We start from the raw sequence: 16,239 nt of genomic DNA, 5'->3' as shown, positions 1-16,239 counted from the left end.
TGCCATACATTGACAGGTACCTGTCAATTGGTGTACATGCGTTCCCAAACATGAACCCCCCTCCCACCTCCCTCCCCATAACATCTCTCTGGGTCATCCCCGTGCACCATCCCCAGGCATCCTGTATCCATTGGACATAGACTGGCAATTCGTTTCTTACATGATAGTATACATGTTTCAATGCCATTCTCCCAAATCATCCCACCCTCTCCCTCTCCCGCAGAGTCCAAAAGTCCGCTCTACACATCTGTGTCTCTTTTGCTGTCTCGCATACAGGGTCATCATTACCATCTTTCTAAATTCCATATATATGTGTTAGTATACTGTATTGGTGTTTTTCTTTCTGGCTTACTTCACTCTGTATAACCCCTCCAGTTTCATCCACCTCATTTGAACTGATTCAAATGTATTCTTTTTAATGGCTGAGTAATATTCCATTGCGTATATGTACCACAGCTTTCTTAACCATTCATCCGCTGATGGACATGTAGGTTGCTTCCATGTCCTGGCTATTATAAACAGTGCTGCGATGAACATTGGGGTACATGTGTCTCTTTCAATTCTGGTTTCCTCGGTGTGTATGCCCAACAGTAGGATTTCTGGGACATAAGGCAGTTCTATTCGCAATTTTTTAAGGAATCTCCATATTGTTCTCCATAGTGGCTGTACTAGTTTGCATTCCCACCAACAGTGTAGGAGCGTTCCCTTTTCTCCATACCCTCTCCAGCATTTATTGCTTATAGACTTTTGGATTGCAGCCATTCTGACTGGTGTGAAGTGGTACCTCATTGTGGTTTTGATTTGCATTTCTCTAATAATGATTGATGTTGAGCATCTTTTCATGTGTTTGTTAGCCATCCGTATGTCTTCTTTGGAGAAATGTAAAAATATGGAATGCTTCACGAATTCGCGTGTCATCCTTGTGCAGGGGCCATGCTACTCTTCTCTGTATTGTTCCAATTTTAGTATATGTGCTGCTGAAGCAAGCACTGAAGAGTAGTTTTTTAAAATTTCTTAAAGTATTAAAATGTCCAGCAATTTTTTCATACTTTCATTTTATGTTTCTTAAATTTGAGATCCTTGACACAATCAGTTGATTTTTCTGTGTGGAACATAATATTTTTAATTGAGAAAATAATTACAAATGCTTGGTACTTGGTACACTTACAACAGATTGTATAAATGGAGACCATTCTCAATTCTCATTTTTTAAATATTGAAATATGTAAATATTTTAGTACAAATAGTTTAACAGTTAATGTATTTTGCTCCATTTCCCTGATAGCTCAGTTGATAAAGAACCTGCCTGGAGTACAGGAGACTCTGGTTCGATTCCTGGCTGGGGAAAACCCCATGGAGAAGGGAAAGGCTACCCACTCTAATATTCTGGCCTGGAGAATTCCATGGACTGTATAGTCCATGGAGTCGAAAAGAGTTGGGCACGACTGAGTGACTTTCACTTTTCATAAGACAAATCTTGTCAAAAAAGAGGTCTTGATTTTCTTTGAATGTTTTACTAAATTCATATACTATAAAATCACAGGCTGTCTCAATTTCATTTTTGTGGTATTGTGATTTATAATAAGAAATATATATTTGGTGTTCATCTATTCTTCTTGGCACAGAGCTCCTAAACTCTTTGGATTTCCTGTGATGAGAGCTGTAAAGGTGTCTTGTTACATTAATGGGACTTCCCTGGTGGCTCAGATGGTAAAGAATCCTCCTGCAATGTGAGACCTGGGTTATTTAATGAGGTGACTTTGGGGCCTCAGCTAAGTATCAGGGCTGGTGCTTGGAGAACCAACCACTGGTTAGAGAGTTGGAACTTTATTTATTTATTTATTTTACCTTTTTATTTTGTATTGGAGTATAGCCCATTGGGGTATGACTATGTGCATTCCAGGTGGCACTAGTGGTAAAGAACCCTCTGGCCAGTGCAGGTAGACATAAGAGACCTGGGTTTGATCTCTGAGTCAGGAAGGTCCCCTGGAGAAGGAAATGGCAGCCTGCTACAGTATTCTTGCCTGGAGAATCCCATGGACAGAGGAGCCTGGCAGGCTGTAGTCTATGGGGTCACACGGAGTTGGACACAACTAAAGTGACTTAGCATACACGCATCAAGGCACCTGGTAGATTCAGTGTCTGCTGAGAGGTCATAGCCAATTAGCAAACAATGTTTTGATAGTTTCAGGTGACCAGAGAAGGGACTCAGCCACACATATACATGTATCCATTCTCCCCCAGGGGAGTTGGAACTTTCTGTCTCACTCCCCCAGCTGACCTCCGGGTTAGGGAGAAGGGCTGGAGGTTGAGTTCAGTCATCTATGAGCAGTGATTTAATCAGTCATGCCTATGTAGTGAAGTCTCCATAAAATCCCAAAAGGATGGGGTTTGGAGAGTTTCTGGGTGGGAAACGTGTGGTGATTCAGGGTGATTCAGGATCCCTTGGAGAGTACTTGGAAGCTCTTTGCCCTTTCTTGAACCTTTCCCTTTGCATCGTTTTCATGTTTTCATCTGGCTGTTTCTGAGTTACATCCTCCTATAATAAACTGATCATCTAGTAAGCAAAATATTTCTCTGAGTCTTCTGAACCGCTCTAGCAGATCAATCAAATTCAGGTTAATTGGAACCTCCAATGGTAAGTTGGAAGCTTGTGTGATAACCTACCTGGACTTGCACCTGGGGTCTAAAGTGGAGTGGGGTGGGGTTGGGGGTTGGGCAGTCTTGTGGGACTGAGTGCTTAACCTGGGGAATCTGATGAAAATACCTCTGGATAGATAGTGTCATAATTTAGATGAATTGTAGGATAATTCATCCTACATTGGTGTCTTAAGCATTGCATGGTGGTATAAAAAGACTGCTTCTCCCCACATTGGAATTAGGTGTAGAACCCCCATTTAAATTCTTTTCAGTACAGAATATCAGTGTATTCAGTTTAATGTTGGAGCTTGTGGTAGCCAGTCTCCAAAGAGGGACCAGGTCTCTGAAATCGATGTCTTTGTATTGTCCTCCACTGCACTGATCACACTCTCCCTGAGACTCCCTGTAACCAAACGGAAGTGATTAACAGCTGTGGTATGATTGGGGAGCCTTGAGCAGCTCTCTGGGAAGTTCAGCTGCCCTGCTGGAAATGGTTGGTAAAGAAGGGGATGTTCTGGACCTACATGGAGGTGCCCTGGCAGAGGCCAGGCTCCTGCCACTCCCTCTGAGGCACAGGACTTGGGAGTGCAGCCCCATCACCATCTCGCTGTGGTCACAAGTTGCTGATCTCAAGTGAGAGCAGCAACAGAACCGCCCTGCTCAGCCCAGTCAACCAATAGTGTGAGGAGAAATCATAAAAGAATTGCTGTTTTTAGGCATGACATTTTGAGGTAGTTTGTTACACAGTGATAGGTATGCATGCTAAGGGACTTCAGTCGTGTTTGGCTATTTGCGACCTCATGGACTGTAGCCTGCCAGGCTCCTCTGTCCATGGGATTCTCCAGGCAAGAATACATTCCCTTCTCCAACGGATCTTCCCAACCCAGGGACTGAACCTTAGTCTCTTACATCTCTTGCGTTGGCAGGCGAGTTCTTTGCCACTAGTGCCACCTGAGAAGCACTTACACAATGATTGATAATAATCAAATCAGGTAGGTTGAGATATTCCCAAGTACAATTTTAGAATTTAAAAATTAAGCCTGTATAGGGGTTGAAATCTCATTTAATTTGTTCAAGCCCTCTCGTTTGTGAAAGGTCAGGGCAAGGCCAGGATGAAAGGTCAGGGCGAGGTCAGGATGAAGGGTCAGGGCGAGGTCAGGACGAAAGGTCAGGGAAAGGTCAGGCGTGCTGAGGCATGCCCGGGCATGTCGGGACAGGCCCCGGCAGAGGGCGCTGCAGACACACCCCGGAGACGGGCCGGCAACCAAGCCGACCAATCAGGAGCTGACACGAAGCCCTTGAACACCAATCACCGCTGAGCCTGCGTTTTCTTCCTTATATGGGAGCCCCAGCCCGGGCTATAAAACCCCTTCCCCACCCCTCACACCTCGCAGACTCCACAGACTCCCTTTACGCCACAGACTCCCTTTGCTTCGCAGACCCCGCCTTGCTCCCCTGCTTACCTGCCCCTGGGAGTTCTGCCCGAGAGCGACCGCCCAATAAAAGACCCTGTTCAACCGTCCGTAGGGGTGGTTCCTTCTTCCCGGGGCGTTTCTTACAGTTTGCAGAGGGATAAATTTCAGGGTCGTCTTCTTTGCGATATTTGCAAACAATTGTCAACAAATAATTGTAGTTCACTATGTTTCAAAAACTGGAGGCTTTGCATGTTTTATTTACATAATAGTTTTTTTTTTTTGATTTTAGTTTTGGCTGCACTGGGTCTTCGTTGCTGTGCAAGGACTTTCCCTAGTTGCAGTGAGTGGGGGCTACTCTGTAGTTGTGGTGTACAGTCTTCTTGTTGTGGTGGCTTCTCATGTTGCAGCGCAGGGGCTTTAGGGCAGGTAGGCTCAGTCAGTAGTTGTGGCACATGGGGTCTTCCTATATCAGGGATTGAATCCCTGACCCCTATACTGGCAGGCAGATTCTTAACCACTGGACCACCAGGGAAGTGCATGCTTAGTTGTTCAGTTTCTAAGTAATGTCTGACCCTTTGTGACCCCGTGAATTGCAGCATGCCAGGCTTCCCTGACCTTCACTATCTCCCTGAGTTTGCTCAAACTCATCTATTAAGTCAGTGATACCATCCAAGCATCTCATCCGCTGTTGCACGCCCCTTCCTCCCCAGCGCCCACCCCCTACCCCGTTTTGCTTGCTCTCAGTCTTTCCCAGCATCAGAATCTTTTCCAGTGAGTCACCTCTTCCCATCAGGTGGCCAGAGTACTAGCGTTTCAGCTTTAGCATCAGTCCTTTCAATGAATATTGTTTTTCCTCTTCAAAGAGTCATACGTTCCTAACATTCAACTGATGATAACCAGTAAAACATAGTGCACAGTGCCAGGAAGAAGTATTTATTTTTAATTAAACATCAATTTTCTCACAAAGATCAGGTAGTTCATTTATTCTGTGTATATGTAAAATATTTAAAATTTGACAGCGATAGCTTGCACTTTGATTGTTAGACTGTGGGAAAACTCATTTGGATGAAATTATAAATTATGTATCTATCACAACCAAACCCAAGTGTTTTTCTGCTTCCTCAGTTTCTTAATAAGAACATTGTTTCTATTTTGATGCTATATTCTAACAAAATTTGCATCTGTGGTATCTCTGCAAAATCAAATAATTGATCTGTTCAATGCTAACTTGTTTAAATTTATAGTGGTGGTCACATAATGTTAGGTGTTTTACCTTCAACAAAATAGACTTAAAAATTTTTTCTTGAATTTAATGTTAGATTTTTTAAAAAATGAGCCAATATTTGAATTAATTTAGCTGATTTTTCTCTTTAAAACACCCATGACTGATATAAAATGGCGTTTTCTAGTTGTTTGTAAAATTCTTCTGCTTCTGGAGCCAACAAATTAATAAATACTGCTGCCTTAAACATACACTAGAAATTTGGGATGTAAAAACAAGCACTATATAGAATACTCATTTTATCTAAATGAGAAGTCATGCTTCATAGTTTTATATGACTGTATCTGCTGAGGCTATATGAAATTGCCATCATTAAGCACAGGCTTCTTAACATAACTGCTAATATTTTAAGTAGATATGAATCCTTTTAAGCAGATTTGGGTCTTGGAATCAGTGATATTTTTGTAGAGATATTTTGGCATGTGATAAACTGTGAAACCTGTATGCAGGTCAGGAAGCAACAGTTAGAACTGGACATGGAACAACAGACTGGTTCTAAAGAGGAAAAGGAGTACGTCAAGGCTGTATGTTGTCACCCTGCTTATTTAACTTCTATGCAGAGTACATCATGAGAAATGCTGGGCTGGAAGAAGCGCAAGCTGGAATCAAGATTGCTGGGAGAAATATCAATAACCTCAGATATGCAGATGCCACCACCCTTACGGCAGAAAGTAAAGAACTAAAGAGTCTCTTGATGAAAGTGAAAGAGGAGAGTGAAAAAGTTGGCTTAAAGCTCAACATTCAGAAAACGAAGATCATGGCATCCGGTCCCATTACTTCATGGGAAATAGATGAGGAAACAGTGGAAACAGTGTCAGACTTTATTTTTGGGGGCTCCAAAATCACTGTAGATGGTGACTGCAGCCATGAAATTAAAAGACACTTATTCCTTGGAAGGGAAGTTATGACCAACCTAGATAGCATATTAAAAAGCAGAGATATTTTGTTGACCTTTGTCAACAAAGGTCCATCTAGTCAAGGCTATGGTTTTTCCAGTAGTCATGTATGGATGTGAGAGTTGGACTGTGAAGAAAGCTGAGTGCTGAAGAATTGATGCTTTTGAAGTATGGTGTTGGAGAAAACTCTTGAGAGTCCCTTGGACTGCAAGGAGATCCAACCAGTCCATCCAGAAGGAGGTGAATGCTGGGTGTCCATTGGAAGGACTGATGTTGAAGCTGAAACTCCAATACTTTGGCCACCTGATGCGAAGAGCTGACTCATTTGAAAATACCCTGATGCTGGGAAAGATTGGGGGGAGGAGGAGAAGGGGACAAAAGAGGATGAGATGGCTGGATGGCATCACTGACTCAATGGACATGGGTTTCGGTGAACTTTGGGAGTTGGTGATGGACAGGGAGGCCTGGTGTACTGTGGTTCATGGAGTTGCAAGGAGTGGGACACGACTGAGTGACTGAACTGAACTGAACTGAAATGTTGAGAAGCATTTTGTGCAAACTGCAGATCATGAACTTTTCTGAGAAATGGAAATTCAGAATTTAATTTTTCAAAATCTTTATTTATTTGGCCACTCTGGGTCTTAGATTCGGCACACAGGATCTTTGATTGCTCGTTGTGGCATATGAAATCTAATACCCTGATCAGGAATCAAACCCTGCCCCCTGCATTGAGAGTGTGGAGTCTTAGCCACTGGACTGCCACAGAAGTTCCTAATTTTTCATTAAACATACTATTTTGAGCTTATTGTTGCTGATAGATTTTTTTTTTTTTTTTAATAAAAAGGCCTAATCCCAAATACATAGTGTATGGGAGTTTGATCCTTGGGTCAGGAAGATCCCCTGGAGAAGGAAATGGCAACCCACTCCAATATTGTTGCCTGGAGAATTCCATGAACAGCACCACCAAGGAAGCCCCATTGGTATCATACGGTTCATATAGTAATAAGGTTCTGTCTGGTGACATTTGGTGCTAAGGTTTTTGGTGACCTTCTCTATGGAAGCAGTAAAAGTGGCATCTGACCTTATCATGTCTGCCTGGCACCTTGTAGTCATGTCAGGTTGGCTTTGTGGAAGAGCTCTGTGGCCGAGGATTGGTCATTAAAGTATTGGTGTGGTGAAATGCCCCAGAAACACATTACATGTGTTAATGCCTGGGCTACAGCAGCAGTCATCTTACTGGTCTACCTAATCTAGTCTCCCTCCCTTTCTTCCTAACCTGCACACTGTTGTCAGTGCCTCTTAATTCCAAAGAGTTAAGTATATTTTGCTTTTACTATTCAATAAGGTAATGCATGCTCTTTGTAAGAGTTTTAAGTAAAAAAAAAGGTTTTAAGTATTATGTAACTATAAAGCATGGAAAAGTAAAAATCTTATGTGATTCTACCTCTGAAGACAAACATTGTCATCAATTTGGTCTCAGTTCAGTTCAGTTCAGTCACTCAGTCGTGTCCGACTCTTTGCGACCCCATGAATTGCAGCACGCCAGGCCTCCCTGTCCATCACCATCTCCCGGAGTTCACTCAGACTCTCACGTCCATCAAGTCCGTGATGCCATCCAGCCATCTCATCCTGGGTCGTCCCCTTCTCCTCCTCCCCCCAATCCCTCCCAGCATCAGAGTTTTTTCCAATGAGTCAACTCTTCACATGAGGTGGCCAAAGTACTGGAGCTTCAGCTTTAGCATCATTCCTTCCAGAGAAATCCCAGGGTTGATCTCCTTCAGAATGGACTGGTTGGATCTCCTTGCAGTCCAAGGGACTCTCAAGAGTCTTCTCCAACACCACAGTTCAAAAACATCAATTCTTCGGTGCTCAGCCTTCTTCATAGTCCAACTCTCACATCCATACATGACCACAGGAAAAACCATAGCCTTGGCTAGACGGACCTTAGTCGGCAAAGTAATGTCTCTGCTTTTGATTATACTATCTAGGTTGGTCATAACTTTTCTTCCAAGGAGTAAGCGTCTTTTAATTTCATGGCTGCAGTCACCATCTGCAGTGATTTTGGAGCCCCCCAAAATAAAGTCTGACACTGTTTCCACTGTTTCCCCATCTATTTCCCATGGAGTCATGGGACCAGATGCCACGATCTTCGTTTTCTGAATGTTCAGCTTTAAGCCAACTTTTTCGCTCTCCTCTTTCACTTTCATCAAGAGGCTTTTTAGCTTCTCTTTACTTTCTGCCGTAAGGGTAGTGTCATCTGCATATCTGAGGTGATTGATATTTCTCCCGGCAATCTTGATTCCAGCTTGTGTTTCTTCCAGTCCAGCATTTCTCATGATGTACTCTGCATAGAAGTTAAATAAGCAGGGTGACAACATACAGCCTTGACGTACTCCTTTCCTTCTTTGGAACCAGTCTGTTGTTCCACGTCCAGTTCTAACTGTTGCTTCCTGACCTGCATACAGATTTCTCAAGAGGCAGGTCAGGTGGTCTGGTATTCCCGTCTCTTTCAGAATTTTCCACAGTTTATTGTGATCCACACAGTCAAAGGCTTTGGCATAGTCAATTTGGTCTATATTCTATTATTTTTTTGCACATATACCAACAGAAATATATTTTATATTTTTGGATATTAGATTAGGTCCTCAAATGAAGACTCATTCCAGACCCCACCTGTTAGAAATGATGAAGCTCCTAGCACAGTCTCTGTCTTATATCTTTACTATGTAGAAACTGGGCAAGGCTGAGTCTTCTCACTAATATAAACTGAATATTTTCTGAGCTTGACTGGATCAGATATATATTGACATCCAAGCCTTTAAAAAAAAAAAAGCTAACAGTTTCCAAGGTTAAGGTTGAAAGATTAGACACGATGAAGTTGATACTTCAGTTGTTCAGTGTCAAAGGTAAAAAAATAAATTTACTGCGATGTGGTGGGCTCAGTAAGCACTTATTTCTGTGTTTGGCATTTGTGAGTGATTCCTAGCAAGTTGAAAATTAGAATTGAAGATAAACAACACAGGAAAAATAGACATCTGGGAGCCTACAATTGGAAGAGGTACATAGATGCTGGGATTAAAAATATACTATGGAAGCGCATCTCAAGAACCGACTGTTTGCGGACAACCACTAAGGCACAGATTTAGTGGTACAATTTTAGGTATAAAAACCCAGAAAGAATGAGAAGTGAAAACATAGGAAATTTAATCTTTCTTACTTTTCCAAATTTGAGAAAATCTAATGAAATATCACCATGTATTTTTCTCCATTAGGAGCAAAGATAAAATCAAAATACAATATAAACCTCCTTTTATGGAGTTATCATTTGGTATCACACTTTTTAGGAATATTGGGAAGAAGTACAGGAACAGTCATGAACATAAGAGGAAGTGGTGGAAAGGTGAAGTGTCGATTTTCAAGGAAAATGATGTCTGTCTCCACAGAGACTTAAGTAAGAAAGACAATAATGATTTTTAAAAAAAGAAAAGAGTGTTTAAGAACAAATTTATAATTGAAAGAAGGGCCTGAAAGCCCCTGAAATGGCATACTAAGAGGAGCACTGGGATTTTCTCCATGGAAGAGTTTTCTGAAAAGAATTATCATCTTCCAATTATGGCTTTACGCCTATTCTCCCCAAAGAGACATGTGCTTGAAACTCCTCCTGGCCCCCTAAGAGAAACTTCTATGGTCCTGATGAGATTGTGTGCCTTAGAATCACTTCTCCGAGAAAGGAGATGCTAAAGGGTACTCGAATAAAATATTAAAAATTATGAAGGACATAACAAAGGCCAATCAGTCCTTTCTTTTCCCCAGACCCCATAATAGGAGAACAAGGGTTATCTGATGAAATTAAAGAGTAGCAAATTAAATGCTAATAAAATGGGATAGTCACTTATATAATTCATTATCATGGGAGGTCACAGAGGCAAATTCCATGGCTGGATTAACTGTGGGGCTGGCTGATTTTATGACCACTAAAGATATTTTTAACAGTGGAGGCTGATATTGTGAGAGAAGTGATCCTATTACATTCTCCCAGAGATGGCTTGCAAGGACCTCTAGCAAGTGGTGTCTGAGATGTGCGAGAGCCAGCCTCGTGGGTTCTGATCTTTGGTGGGAAATTGTAGTAAAAATTAGTTTTTAATTAAGGGGAGTGTCCTCAGGTATTTTATTCATGTTTCAGTCCCAACTTCTCTCGTAGAGATCCAAAAGTCCTTTAATGAGAAGCAAATGGATACAAAGTTTTGTTACGCAAGATGGGGAATTCCTGAAGATCTTTTATCTTTTGTCCAGCAGAGTGACTATGGTTAACAGTGCTGTGTTGTATACTTGGAATGTGCTATGAGAGTAGGTCTTAAATGCTCTCAGCATACATGAAAAGGAAAAAGAATATGGTAAATGTGTGAAGTAATAGGTAATGTTCATTAGCTTGACTGTGGTGATTCTTTCACAGTGTATATGTTTATCAAAACATACACCTGAAATATATGCAGATCTTATTTGTCAAGCTGTGTGTGTGCTCAGTTGCTCAGTCGAGTCTGACTGTTTGTAACCCCATGGGCTGTAGCCCTTCAGGCTCCTCTGTCCATGGGATTTCTCAGGCCAGGATACTAGAGTGGGTTGCCATTTCCTCCTGTAGGAGATCTTTCTGACCCAGGGATCGAGTGCTCATTTCCTGTCTCCTGCGTTGGCAGGCAGATTTTTTACCCCTGAACCTCCAGGGAATCCCTACCGATAGGAGAGAGCATTTCAAAACAAGCAACAGACATGTCTCCCAGAATTTTGTTGTTTTTGTTTTTGGCTGTGCCGGGTCTTAGTTGCGGCTTCAGGATCTAGTTCCCTGACCAGGGATCGAACTCCTAGCCCTCTGCACGCAGAGCGTGGAGTCTTAACTACTGGACCATCAGGAAGTCTCTCTCCCAGAATTTTGAGCAGCTTGTTTTTTCTTTTCCCTCTTCTGACTTTTTTTAATTTTAATGCTCTAATTTCTAATACACTTTGAGAAATTCTCCTTTGAGGAAAGAATGGGGGTATCCTATCAGCATCTAATAGATATTAATCTTATCAGTGAGGGGATATTGATCAAGGATTCCTTTAAGCCCCAGTGTTAATTCATTTATATGTTTATTAACCCTTCATTCTCCTGGACTGGGCACTCCCAGATAACTCTCTGCCGGCAGAAATGAAGCCTGTGACATGAATAACACAATGTTATTCTCTTATGTTTTCCTCCACCATTAGGCATATCTGTGTAATGAATCAGTACAGGTTCTCCTAGTTCCAAATGTATTTGATTTTGCACAGAGTAGGACTTCTCATAGCTGGGCTTCCTTCAAGAAAGTTATTTATAGTTGAGTGGAAAAGAAATATAACTTTAAAAAAAAAGTTTTGGGCTTCCCTGGTGGTCCAATGATTAAGACTATGCTTCCAATGCAGGGGATGTGAGTTCGATCCCTGGTCGGGGATCCAAGATCCCACATGCTATGAGATGCAGCCAAAATAATAAAAAAATAAATAAAATTAAAAAAAAAAAAGTAAATAAATGTTTTGATACTGATAAGTCTTTCCTTTTGAGGACTGTGTAAAAAACAAGTGAATGTATTTAATAAAATCTTCAAGTTTTAAATTGTTGTTCTTTTTGCTTCTAGACCTTAGCTGGATCTCCAAAATACAAGTGAATAAACCAGCAGTGCTAAGACGTGCAGAACAAATCCAGGCTCGTAGACCCGTGAAAAAGGAGTGGCAGGTAAGGGCTTTTCTTAAAAAACTATTTCCCTTGCTTTACAGGCCTGATCTCTTCCCTCGAGGCCACAAGACTGAATTTCACTCAAGCGGCATCTCAACTTAAAAGATTGCAGCTGTCCATGACTTATTTTAATAATTCATATATGATGAAGATGGGTTGGAGAAAGATAACATGCTTATCCAAACAGGTTAAAATCTTATCATTCTTGAGTGGCAAAGCTGCAAATGAATATGAGGCATTTTTGTTTTCATGAGTGAATTAAATGGCATATTTTCTCAATATACTTATTCAGTTTCTTAGACACACCTTTGTCTTCTATTTTAATTTTAAAACCGTGGCACCAAAACCTGGTGGGTCCGTTGCTGGAGGCCTTGAGGTTATGAGAGTTGATATTCTTTGATCATCATGTCTACTGTACGATTAGTTTTCCCAAATTATCTTTCAAAATTTGAAAAATGGTGCTTTATAGAGTACTGGTGGTCAGCATATTCTTCAGTATGTACTAACCAAAGACATGCTATGCATCTCAGGATGGAAAGGAATTCAGTTCATTCCACAAGTGAGGCAAAATATCGTGATTGAATCCTTTAGTGTGACGGGTTGCATTTTGCTCATCCTTAGAAAGAATCTGATTGAAAAGATAAAAGGAATTTATTTGAATGAGTTGTGAAATGTGAATATTGTTTTAAAATTGAAATTGGATTACACTGGAAAAAAAAAAAAAAAGAAAGTAGAGACCCTTTATTGTGTCTCATTCCAGGTCCCAGGGCTGGAGGTCTAATACAAGATGGAAACTTTTGTTCCCGAGTTCTCCCTTATCAGGGTAGAACCTTCCTAGGTTGCTCAGTGGTAAAGAACCTACCTACCAATGCAGGGCATGCAGAGACGTGGGTTCCATCCCTGAGTCAGGAACATCCTCTAGAGAAGGAACTGGCAACCCACCTCTGAGTCTTGAGATGCAAAAGTCACATGTGGGGAGACTTGTTCTTTTAGAAATTTCCATTTGGGGTATCTGTGGAAGAAAAAAGTTTATAAGCAATTTTTTCCCCTTTAATTTTACTCTATGTAACGTTCATCTTTTTGGTTAAGCTTGAACACATCAGAATGTATGCCTCAGAATAGCATAGACAGGAGATTTTATTTTATTTAAAGCAGTTTGTTTTTAAAGATTTTTTTGATGTGGACTTTTTTTTTTTTTCTTTTGGTCTTTTTTTTACCTTGTTACAGTGTTGCTTTTTTTTTTCTTTAATGCTTTGGTTTTTTGACCCCAAGGCATATGGGATCTCAGCTCCCCTACCAGGGCTTGAACTAGAACCCCTTCTTCCCTTAGAAAGTGAAGTTTTAACCATCAGACTACCAGGGAAGTCCCTAGACATGAGATTTTAGCACCCTTATGTACCTAATGGTTTTGGATTGGAGATTAATTATTTTTTTTTAAACCTTGTTTTTACTTTTCTTCAAACCAGGCTGCATGGCTCCTGAAGGCTGTTACCTGTATAGATCTTACTACACTTTCAGGTGATGACACAGCTTCCAACGTTCAAAGGCTGTGTTATAAAGCCAAGTATCCAATCCGGGAAGACCTCTTAAAAGCTTTAAATATGCACGATAAAGGTAATGTGTACCATCTGTCTGGTGTTTACCTTTTTTACAGTAGCAATCACTGAATCTAAGAAGACTTAAGATTTGGATGCTGAAATGATAGTAACAGTAAAAAGTGTGATAGAATTGTGTATACAGAGTAATAATAATTGAGATTCTTCTCTGAAAAACAGCAGAGAGAGAATCTGAGTCTCATTTTTAGGTCAATTCTTTCCCATCATGGATTAAAAGTTGCAAGTATTGAGTTTCTTTATTTTTTGTTCCAGTTCTTCAGTTTTGGAAATTTTCTGTCTAGTGACTCAAATACTATGATTCTGATTCCCTAGCCACGTGTGAAAAAGCCAGTCTCATTACTTAATAATCACATCTCATACATAAAGTATTTTCTGTGAGTAAATGAAATACTTTTGAGAATAAAATACAAATGGGAAATATTGCCAGCTTGTATATTGGGTTAGATCTTTTGAGAAAAAATAGTTATATTCAATCTCTTCATGTACATGAAAGAAAAGACTTTCTTAAGTTGCCATAAGTTTAGAACCTCAACATTTTAGAAATGGAGGAGACTTTGAGAGTGAATGCCCTTGTTTCTAAATGTGAAAACTGAGACCTGGAGGGTGAGAGGACAGTGTGCCTCGTTTCTCAATGGGCTAGCTTTAGGAGCCAGCCCATGAAGGGATCTTTCATGGATCCTAGGTGCCTGTCTCTAATGAAAGCAACTAATGCTGCATTGACCCAATGCAGGCATTTTTTCACAAATAGTTTGTGTTAATAGATAACTTATAGATCTAAACAGCTGCATAGCATTTAGAAAGTAGTATGTTTCTTTTACGCTAATGATAAAACACCTACCATTTATGACACTTAAAAGCAGCAGCTTTATATGAGTCTTATGCTACTGTTTTATAGTGTCTCTTTGATTTTTTAATTTAAGAGCTTATTCCTCAAACTGAGGGCTCCAGATCCAGATTTTATTATTTTCCGCAAAAGAGAGAATAGGATTAGTGACATGTCATTTTGCAGTGCAGGCATACCTTGTTTCAATGCACTTGGCAGACACTGTGTTTTACATATTGAAGGTTTGTGGCAACCCTGCATTGAGCAAGTCTGTTGGCATTGTTTCTCGAATAGCATTCACTGACTTCTTGTCTCTGTCACATTTTGATAATTGTCTCAGTAATGCACACTTTTTCGTTATTGTAATACTCTTTATGGTCATCTGTGATCAGTGATCTTTGACATTACCATTGTAATTATTTGGCATTATGTTTTTAAAAAGTACGTACCTTAATTTTAAATTAAGGTACGTACTTTTTGAAGATAATGCTTTTGCACACTTAATATTGACTACAATATAGGGTAACCATAACTTTTATATGCACCAGGAAACCAAAAAATTCCTGTCACTCATTTTATTGCGATACTTTATTTCGGTGCTCTGAAACTGAACCTGTACTATCTCCAAGGTCTGCCTGTACTATCTTGCAAGGTTCACTTCTATTTTTCTTCATCTACTGTCCTGTGTGAACCCTGTAAAAACTTAGATTTTGTTATCTACATGAAATAAAACACTTTCATTGATTCAAAGCCACTAAGTTTACCATTTAGGATATTTTTTCAACAAATGGTACTATAGTAACCTCCAGGAACAATGTATTAAAAATTTTTATTCTCTAAGGATGAGAAAATGATCCATGTTGTCAAGAACTAGAAGGGAATGTGGAAAGTAAAAGCCTTTTAATTTGTTGCGATGTCGTAGGAGGATTATTTTTTTCTCTGGTTTTGATTTCTGCCAATGTTGAAGTATAAATAATAATTAAAAGCATATTGTGTGACTTGAACTTCACATGAAGTAGGCCGTTATGCCTCCTTTCTCCATAGGCATCACTACAGCTGCTGTTTGTGTTTATCCTGCCCGCGTGTGTGATGCAGTGAAAGCTCTAAAGGCTGCAGGCTGTGACATCCCAGTGGCATCAGGTAAAGTCTGTGGTTTCTGTTGTCGTTTTTTCAGTATGTTTCCCTTCAACTCAGACGCCTTGAGGTATTGCCTATATAGTTATTTTATTTTATTTTTCTTGACTGTACTTTACCTTTCTCTAGTTGGCCGTGAGCGGGAGCTCCTCTCTATTGTGGTGTGCAGGCTTCCCACTGCAGCGGTTTCTCTTGTCGCAAGAGCACGGGCTCTAGGTGTGTGGGTTTCAGTAGTTGTGGCATGTGGCCTCAGTAGTTGTGGTGCATGGGTTCAGTTGCCTGAGGCATGTGGGATCTTGGTTCCTACACCAGGGACAAACTCATGTCCTCTGCATTGCAAGGCGGATTCTTAACCACTGGGCCACCAGGGCAGTCCCTATCTATATGATTTTATGCTGTTGTACTGTGCTCAGTCATTTCCAACTCTGTGACCCCAGGGACTGTAGCCCACCAGGCACTCTGTCCATTGGCTTTTCCAGGCAAAAATACTGGAGTGGGTTGCCTTTTCCTTCTCCAGGGGATCTTCCCGACCCAGGGATCTAACCTGACTTTCCTGCGTCTTCTCCATTGGCAGGCAGATTCTTTACCTACTGAACCACTTGGGAAATCCCATATAGTTTTTTATTATAATTTTAACCAGTCTTGTCTATTTAATTGATGATTGTATTTATTCATTCTTTTCATATC

The 16,239-nt window shown here is 40.6% G+C and overlaps 1 protein-coding gene and 1 non-coding gene across 3 annotated transcripts in view; one reads left to right on the top strand and one right to left on the bottom strand.

Annotated features, from left to right (window-relative positions):
- The window catches only part of DERA (deoxyribose-phosphate aldolase), a 119,401-nt gene that overhangs the window by 28,482 nt on the left and 74,680 nt on the right, over nt 1-16,239 (top strand). For both annotated transcript variants that reach the window (XM_052639664.1, XM_052639665.1), the window contains exons 2-4: nt 11,882-11,979; nt 13,446-13,593; nt 15,463-15,558. In XM_052639664.1, the coding sequence (XP_052495624.1) occupies nt 11,882-11,979; nt 13,446-13,593; nt 15,463-15,558 (342 nt within the window). The remainder of the gene's footprint in view (nt 1-11,881; nt 11,980-13,445; nt 13,594-15,462; nt 15,559-16,239) is intronic.
- On the bottom strand, nt 884-990 carry LOC128049072 (U6 spliceosomal RNA). Its single transcript, XR_008199445.1, has one exon. It is a non-coding gene; the product is annotated as a U6 spliceosomal RNA (small nuclear RNA).

This window comes from Budorcas taxicolor, chromosome 5 (genome assembly GCF_023091745.1).
Source record: "Budorcas taxicolor isolate Tak-1 chromosome 5, Takin1.1, whole genome shotgun sequence".
Lineage (NCBI taxonomy): Eukaryota > Metazoa > Chordata > Mammalia > Artiodactyla > Bovidae > Budorcas > Budorcas taxicolor.
This window is presented reverse-complemented; position numbering and strand designations above follow the sequence as displayed.